Genomic DNA, 9180 nt, shown 5'->3' on the forward strand with positions numbered 1-9180 from the left:
TATGAGACTTTATTATTTTTATTTTAAATCAAGTGTTTTTTATTTTTAAAACACTTTACATTACATTTGTAACATATATATGTTTATTGGGGGTGTGCGAATAATTTGAACTTATACGAATTATTTGTATCGAATCGAATCGAACTATTCGATTGGGATAATTCAAATTTTTTGAAAGTTTTCAAAGTATTTGTAAATTCTCGAATTATTAAAAAGTATACGAATGATTACAAAATTTTATTTTTAACGACTTGACATTGTAATTTTTTTTCCAATAATGGAAATTTGAATCAAAGGTAAATAGATCGCAGATACGAATTTACGAAAAATTATTTTTACAGTTTCTTTAAAAGTTAAGGGGGACGCAGGGTTGAGATACAAAAAAAAGAGGATATTTTTGTGATTTTTTTTTTTAGAGTACCCTCTGTATTAAAATTCTCAAAATTTGTGACATCGTTAAACATCATTCCAAGAATGTCCTGCTAAATTTTCATAAAAAAATATTGAAAAATAAGCCAGTGGTAGTGGGGAGAGACGAGTCACCGGAAAAAAGTCTCTATGCCGTAGGCAGCATAACTCATGACTGCTCATCTGAAATAAAAAAACTAAAGAGATTTCTTTAGTACATAAGTTTATCTTGGATTTGAACGAAGGATTTTTTTTTCAATAACTACTTATTTTTTAATTAAACAAAAAGAAGAATTTTTGGCAAAAATCAGAGTTTTTCGATTGTGCCTTTACCAAAAATTCAAAAATGAATATTTTGTTTATTCCTTCGTTCAAATCCAAGATAAACTTATGTATTACAGAAATCTTTTTGGTTTTTTCAGTTCAGATGAGGCAGTCATGAGTTATCCTGCCTACCGCATGAAGACTTTTTTTTAAGGTGACTCGTCTCTCCCCACTACCACTGGCTTATTTTTCAATATTTTTTAATGAAAATTTAGCAGAATATTCTTGGAATGATAATTGATAATGTCACAAATTTTGAGAATTTTAATTCTTTTTTTTGTGTCTCAGACCCCTTTCCCCCCTTAATTAAAAATTGAATAATTGAAATCTGATTCGAATCGAGAAATTTTTAAAATTACAAATAATTTTAAAACTTTTGAATAATTCGAAAACTTTCAAATTATTCGATTCGAACGCGATTCGCACACCTCTAATACATATATATATATATATATAATCCTTTATGTTGTACAAATATTGATGTATGTACATAAATTTTCGTATTTACAAAAATTTACTTTAATATTATCTATGAGTACATATATTTTAGCAGATAAGGTACTAGTACATATTTACTTTAAACGTAAATACATATTTTGAAGATCATTGTTTAGTGTACATGTTTTTGGACATGTAATTTTTTATACTGACAATGAAACAATTATTATCTATTAAATACCTTCTACGAGTCGGTGATGCACGAGCGCATGACTAATTAATTAATTAATTTATCAGTTTACTAATCGATAAATCGATCGGTTAGTTAATAAATTAATTTTTTTGATGAGACAAAATGGATTTACATTTACAAAAAGGATTGATTTCAGTCTTTAACCACTTGAGCAACAATAATAACATTATTACATTATTAGGCAATTTGTGAATAAATTCTTTATATATTTATGACTCGCCAATATATATATATGTATGTATCTTATTTATCTAACTATTGTGCATTATTCGTTTTATGTGATTTTGGTCTGCGCAGAGAAATAATTAGAGGAATTTCTGTTACTGTTTATGAGAAGCAGCTTCTCAATATATGAGAACAAGATATGTTTGTTATATATTTGTTATATAAATTCCCATTGTGTTGTAGGAACTTATCATTATTTTATGAAATTGTTTTTTTATTCATATGGGAATCATTTATATATAATTTATATGCTAGTGACATGTAGAGAATTTTTTATAAAAAAAATATTGAAAGTTTGGATCTGCCCAATTTTTTAATTCAGTAAGAGCCGATTTCTACTTTCGAATTCGTTTTATAAAAAAAAATAAATTGTAGTTGTAAGTAAATTTTACTATCAAAAAAATTTGTTCGAATAAATTATTTCTTTTTTTTAGTGCAGGAAAAAAAATTCCTATACGAAAAAAATATATATCCAGGCAAATCTGGAATATGTCGCATATATGCAATATATATATAAATATGTCTCATATATGCAGATTTGCCCGGATATATATTTTTTTCGTATGAGTTTCCTCATGAAAATTCGAATTTTGCTAAATTTAAAAATTGAAGCCGCTAGTTAGTAAGCGGGAATTTTTCACCAAATCCTTTACAAAATTTACTGCGCAATTACATGTATATTAAGTACCATAATTACTTAGCACATGGTAAAAATTTAAATGCAATCTAGATTTTTTTACTGTACAATTTCGAGTAATTTTTGTTTTAAACATTTTCAAAAAATTTCCAGTCTAAGGTAAGAATCACAAAATTTATTTTTACGGTCGTAAAAGGGTCCGCTCTGGGAAAATGTACAAAATTTTGAAAATAATTTGAACTTTTCTCAGTTTCCATGGAAGTGGATCCCATAATTTTTTCTCTGCGCATTAAATGCGATAAAGATTTAAAATGTCAATAAATCTCTAGCTTATGGAGTGTCTATACATGCAATGATTTAATTTATTTAAATGATTTATTGGCGAGTGTGAAAATGTAAATACAACAACAATGGAGTTGATTAACAATAAATAGTTATCTAAATGAAATAATGCGAGTACCTTTTGAAAATTTCTATAAAAAAATGTACATAGCTAACGATAATGTCCAGATAAAAAGAAAAGTAATGAAATGAGTTATTAATAACTAAAAATATCGGTGCAGTCTGTCAGTAATTACAGGTCATTTTGGCGGTCTTTGAAGTGCAGGGAAACGGGTCCCTTGGGAGCGAGAATGTACTCGAATTGCAGTTGCAACTCATCTTTAGCGACTATTTCGTATTCGCGTACGACTTTAGCGACGATAAGCTGCAGCGCTTTCTCGACGAATCGCTTCCCCGGGCAAATTCTACGTCCGAATCCAAAAGGAGCCACCAGAAGCGGACTATGGGGTGCAGTCGGCTTGAGCCATCTCTCGGGCACCCACTCCTTGGCATTCTTGAAGTTGGAGTCCTCCAAACCTGCTATCCACGTGTGCAAAAGGACAACAGACTGGACAAAAAATAATTAATGTTAAGGTCTACTTTAAATATTTATTTACAACAAAATATATCCTGGTAACTTACACCCGCGTCTACTTTGTAGCCAGACAGGTTAATTGGTTCGTCTAAAATTCTTGCGACACAAGGTGTCGTGGGGATTACCCGAAAGGCTTCAGTGATACATGCACGTAAATATTTAGCAGTGCTGAGATCTTCAGCCGCGATATTGCAGCCCGCTGGAGCCAGGTTTATAACTTCTTCGTAAAGCTCCTGCTGGACCTTTGAGTTGCTTCCAATTAAGTGGAAAATAAATACTAGAGTATTGCCTAGCTGGAATTTTTAATTTTTCCATTAATGTCTGTGCTGATGATTATCATAATTGATCAATTAATTAATTAAAAAAATAATTTGAGTACCGTGTGAATTCCAGCGGCTATGAAATCTATTATAGCGGCTCTTTTGTCTTTGATATTTAAATTTTTATCTTTTAAAATAGACTGAAAAACAGCTTCCACTGGCTCGTCTCGGGCATTTTCATTCTGCTCCCGTATTGTTGTGTCCAGTAGTTCAGATATTATACTAAAATAATTACACTATAATTAATAGTCTATCGTTAAATGAAAGGAGAGTTAAAGTAATGGTATCTATTCCAAGAAAATGAACCTGTAAATTTCATCCTCGCTTTCTATTAATTGTCTGTAAGCGGTAGTGGGTAATATTTTCCAAAGCGGCAATCCGTAAAATGCATCGCGAGAAGCAGTAAAATGGATTCTCACGGCTTTGGCCAATCTCGAGGTCAGAGAACAAGAATTGGGCTTTAAAAATCCTAAATGCCTTCCGAGAATTAACGTACACGTACCTAAAAAAAATAAAAGCTGCAGTTCTGGATGCTCTGGCCAGTAAATGCATCTAAAGCCAATGAATAAAAATAATAAAATAATTTTATTTACTTTCAAGACCAACTTTGTAAGCGATATCTTCGAAGGAGCTGATAGTGCTTCCGGTCCTAAGATGCTTTATAAGTTGAATAAGTTCGTCGGAGACTTGATTGAGGGCAGGAAAAAATCCGAGGACTGTGCTGGCTCCCATGAGCTCTGGCGTAAGAGCTTCGCGCAATTTGTGCCATGTCTCTCCTTGCCTGTAGTAATAAAAAAATGCGTTCGAGACATTAAAGTGGGTACTATTATCCCTTAAATTACCTTGTAGGTTGTTTGCGAGTAATAAAGGACATAATAAACGTGACTTACTCGTTGACAAGGCCGAGATTGGTATAACGATCTTGGCGGGACCGTCGGTAAGATGATATGACCTCCTGAGGTGGACGCAGAGGAAATCGCGAGCTCCGTCGCATCACCATCTCAATGTCATTCCGTGAAAATACTGATATAACTGGATGATTCCAGAGCGCTTCCTCCTTGCACACTGGACCGTACCTTCGATTCAGGTCTGCTCTTAAATCAGGGATTAGTCACCGGTTGATCCATCAGTCAGTTAGCAGACTCACTTTTATTTACTTTTATTTCATTACTTATTTTTAAATTACTACTCAATTTTTCAGACTCGGACCGTCTTTTAACTTTTTTTTTTATGTTAAAAATAAATATCTAATTTAATAAAAATTTCCAATGTCAATTCAAGTGAGTGTCGGGTATTGAAACATGAATAATTTATATCAAGGTCTCAAATGATTGAACGTAATAAAAATTACGGAGGGTCAGTAACTGGGACTATTGAGAGTTATGTTCCGGAAATTAATTCTTATTTAATTTTAACTGATTCCATAACTGTAATTTATAGTTTAATAATTAAATGATTGTCTATAAAGTAGATTATCTCTTTGACAAGCAGCACATGGTAATAAAAAAATGCAAGTGCAGTTTAAATATTCAGCGTTATTTTTTAAAAGTAAAATTTTTTTTTTTAAACAAAACCTACCTTTGTATGCATCGTGGACTTTGTCTATCTGATAGCCGCCGAACCACCAAAAAATCCACCTGGTCCCGAGAACCGGGACTGAAAGCGGCCCGGGAATCTTCCCTAAAATTATAAACAGTAAAATTAACAATTTAGTGACCGCGGATAAAATAAACTTGGGTGTAAATTGATATGAAAAAATAAAAAAACAATGACAATAATAAGAATTTAGTTAAAATTTATATATATTATTCAGCTGACGTTTTAAATTGAAAGACGACGACGTGGTTACCGTTACATGTTTATAAAACTGGCTTCATCAGCTAATATTTTCTGATATAATGATTATCGCGTCGCTCAGATTCGCTCATTATCATCAATCTCATTTATCGCCTAAGCTCATTTTGTATATTTATATATATAATATGCTGCTGATACTCTCTCATTCTCTCTTTCTATTGCTAAACCAGTTTTCTTCAACATGTGGACTTTGATATTCTCATTCTCATTTTTTTTACCTTTTTTTATCGATAGTACCGCATTATCAAAAAATTAAATAGTTATACTTTCGTTTATATATTTTTTATAAAAATTACTTTTATTATTTCCGGCGTAAATTTATTTTAAATCTGATTTAAATTTAGTTTCAATTTTTTTTATCAAACGGACGTCATGATAAAATAATCAATTTTTTAAAATTTTATTACCGTAATTACTAAATTTATTTTTTCAATTAAAGAAAAAAATTAATTTTTTTTATCAAAATTTATAAAACTTAAAACGTTAAAAAAAATTAATTGATGAAGTTTTTACGTAATAAAAATTTTTAAAGAGTTTAATTATCAATTTAATTGGCCGGGAAAAAACAAGATCGTTAATTTAAAAACTAGACAAATAAAGTAATTAAAAAAATAATTAAAAAAATTAAATTGTAAAATTCTTAATATTTATAAATTTAAAAAAATGAATAAACTTACGATAATGATGATTTTTACCTTTAGAAAATACCCAATAGAGCAGGTAGCTCATGGCAAACTCCCAAATTGCCGCCAGAACACCAGTAATTATTTCAAGTAATACCATCATGTTGATTTTTCTGTGATTTACTGATGAGAATAAATAAAAAAATTAAAAATTATCCCCATTAGTAGACTTATCAGTCTCGACTTAAGATTAATTAACTTGCATAAATTTTAATTGACCGATAAAATTAATTTCCGCAGTAGTAAAGTGCTGATTACTGTCGGCCTAGTCTTTATAAACAATTTATCTCTGTTTATTTATATATTACTCACAAGCACTTGAGTCCTTTGTAAATTAACGGATCGGTGCTCGGCCTAATCATTATAATCACTGATATCTTTAACTCGAACTTAAATTTATATCGATTTTAACTCTATCTTATCCTCCCTCTATCGAATGCTTAAACGTATCTCCATAAACATGTGTTTACACACATACAAATATATTTATATTACAATATCCTTTGTATCGAACCACACGTGATGATTAGAAATTAAAAATAAATCAGTTCGTTACAGCAAAAATAACTAGATCACGCAATATTATACCCATATTATCAGTGTAATTAATTCAATTTTTTCTTCATATATTTATATACATATATATTTTAAAAAATTATCATAGATAACGCACGTTGTGTTTTATTTGGATTGCGAAAGTTATAAAGTCGGGGTTAATGTATGCGTATAAATGTTGCAAAATTTCATTGTCATCCAAAATAAATATTCATAAGTACGGAATTATATATATATGTTATATTATAATATACACTTGATATATATTTAATAATTTACAATAGAATACATTATATATGGGTTATCAAACGAGGCTAATTGCGTTATTGGTGAATGACCGATAATCATAATTTCTAAATACACGCGTACAACTATTTTTTAATATATAATACACATATATATAAATATATTTATATATGCATGTATGTATATACGTATTAATAAATTAATAACTTATCAAATATCTAAAGACGTCATAAATAAAAGCCTTGATAATGTAAAATAATATTTAATAAAAAATATATGTAATTACTGGATTTCCAAATTATATTTTTCTCAACATTGACCTCGAGAATTTAAATATTTAAATAATTAAAATTTTTTTAAAAATAATTAACAACTGGGCATCGTTATCACACTCGATACTCGATACTCATTATATTTATCAACATCAACAAAACTTAATAAAGTATTTAACAATAATAATAATTGTATATAAATATAAATTTTTTCTTGCTCGAGTTATAAATACAATAAATAATTATTTTTAAATAGTACTGATAACTGACGATTAATTATTAACAATAAAAAATTTACCGTGTTAATAGATAAGATAAAATAATAAAATAAAATAAAATAAATAAATATTAATAAATAAAGACTATTTGTTTATATACGAATTTTAAAAAAAATATATCGAGTAAAGCGTGTGTTTAAATAATTGGAGTAATCACTCGAGCGGCTGTTACTGACAGACTGAAGAGTTTCGAGATCCGAGACAGCGTGGGCCCGAATTGTAATGATCAAGAGATTATCACAACATCTTTGCCCGTGGGTCAGGCCGGAAACCGAAATGACAATTATGACAATTGCTCTAGTACTCACATGAGAAGGTCAAGCGCAGTAAACCGTGTGTCCAAGATATCGTATCTCCCAGTGGAGAGTAGTGGCAATTAGACTTTAAAGTAAAATAAAAAAAATAAATAAATGGTTAAATTAATTAATTGATTGATTGACTGATTGGTTTAGGAAATTACTACACTGCACTAGTAGAAAAAGCCGCTCCGATTTGCCCGGAGTTAAGTAGATACGGTACTAGTTTGGTGTAATAATAAATACGTTGAATGAGCTTTCACGTACCACGACACACATGTAGACTTGATTGAGTCGTAAGAAAAACTGTGCAATTGGGTGACAGGCGGACTTTTATTTATTGTACAGGCGGGAAGAAAGGGAAACTATTAATAACAATAACAGTATTACAGGTTAAAAATATGTACTATATAAATAATATTAATAATAATGGTAATAATGATATTGACAACAGTGATGGCAGAGGTGGTGATAAATGGTGTAAACTACGAAAGGTGATGTGTGATAAAATAAAGGAAGGCGCGTCGAACGCGGGTGAAGCGGGATTACCGCCTCCCCAAGCGTCTGCGATCGTACTGATCCTAAAAAGTCTCAGGACACGTTATATTTTTGAAAAGATAGGGGAGGAAGAACTACACGAGGAGGGAGAGCCAAGACGACGGTGCCGCGGACAAAGCCATGTGGGGAGGGACGAGGACTCTCGGAGGGGACGAGGAGACGCTATAAGATAAAGTCAGGACCCGGGGAAGAAGTTAAAGCGAGAAGGAAGGCGCGAGGAAGAGAACGGAATCCCTCATTTTTTTATTCTCATTTTACTCCTCCTCCTCCTCCTCCTCCTCCTCCTTCATATTCTTATTCTTATTCTTATTCTAGTGCCTCGACTTCTTCTTTTGGCTCTTCTTTACTTCCTTTTGTTGGTTCCCTCTACCTCCTGTGTTCTTTACTTTGTGTTGTATTTTGCTTTTCCCTCCTTTTAGTCACGCATGCATTTTACGCACGTGTGTCGTTATCGTCGCGCACATTACAAGACTGCGTGTCTGGTATATATGTGCATGAACATACATACATATATATGACGCTATCACTTATTTTATTTGTTACTTTAGTGGATTTTTTTTCCTCCTCTTGGTTATTTTTTTATCACTTTTTCGTAGCACTGAGGAAAAAAAATTAAACGGCACACACGTTGCACCGACAGGCTGTCGCCCGAGACAAACTGTTGTCTTGATTTGGCTTTGTTCCTTTTGTTTACATGAATGTTCGCCGTCAGAGTATGACAGCGTCTGCTGAAGAAACATTAGAGCTATGCTGCGGTAGTTGCCGTTGTTGTAGAAAAGTAAGGAGTAAAATCAAGCTAAAGTTGTGTGTAATCGTTTGGCTGTGGTTCTTTGGCGTGAGTGCCAGCAAGAATATAATATATAATAGCTATAGGAATTAAACTCCCGATCCTGAGACAAGAATTATAATATAGA

The 9180-nt window shown here is 31.3% G+C and overlaps 1 protein-coding gene across 1 annotated transcript; it reads right to left on the reverse strand.

Moving 5' to 3' along the window:
• Window positions 1-8: 8 nt before the first annotated feature.
• LOC130665526 (ecdysone 20-monooxygenase) lies at window positions 9-8714 on the reverse strand. Its single transcript, XM_057465966.1, has 10 exons — window positions 7976-8714; window positions 7721-7793; window positions 6074-6184; window positions 5100-5201; window positions 4412-4610; window positions 4115-4302; window positions 3828-4023; window positions 3581-3743; window positions 3249-3494; window positions 9-3174 (listed from the first exon to the last, which is right to left on the reverse strand). The coding sequence occupies exons 1-10, from the start codon at window positions 7985-7987 to the stop codon at window positions 2860-2862; spliced, it is 1605 nt and encodes a 534-aa protein (XP_057321949.1). The 5' UTR covers window positions 7988-8714; the 3' UTR covers window positions 9-2859.
• Between the last annotated feature and the right edge of the window lie 466 nt (window positions 8715-9180).

Source organism: Microplitis mediator, chromosome 1 (assembly GCF_029852145.1).
Source record: "Microplitis mediator isolate UGA2020A chromosome 1, iyMicMedi2.1, whole genome shotgun sequence".
NCBI classification, from domain to species: Eukaryota; Metazoa; Arthropoda; class Insecta; order Hymenoptera; family Braconidae; genus Microplitis; species Microplitis mediator.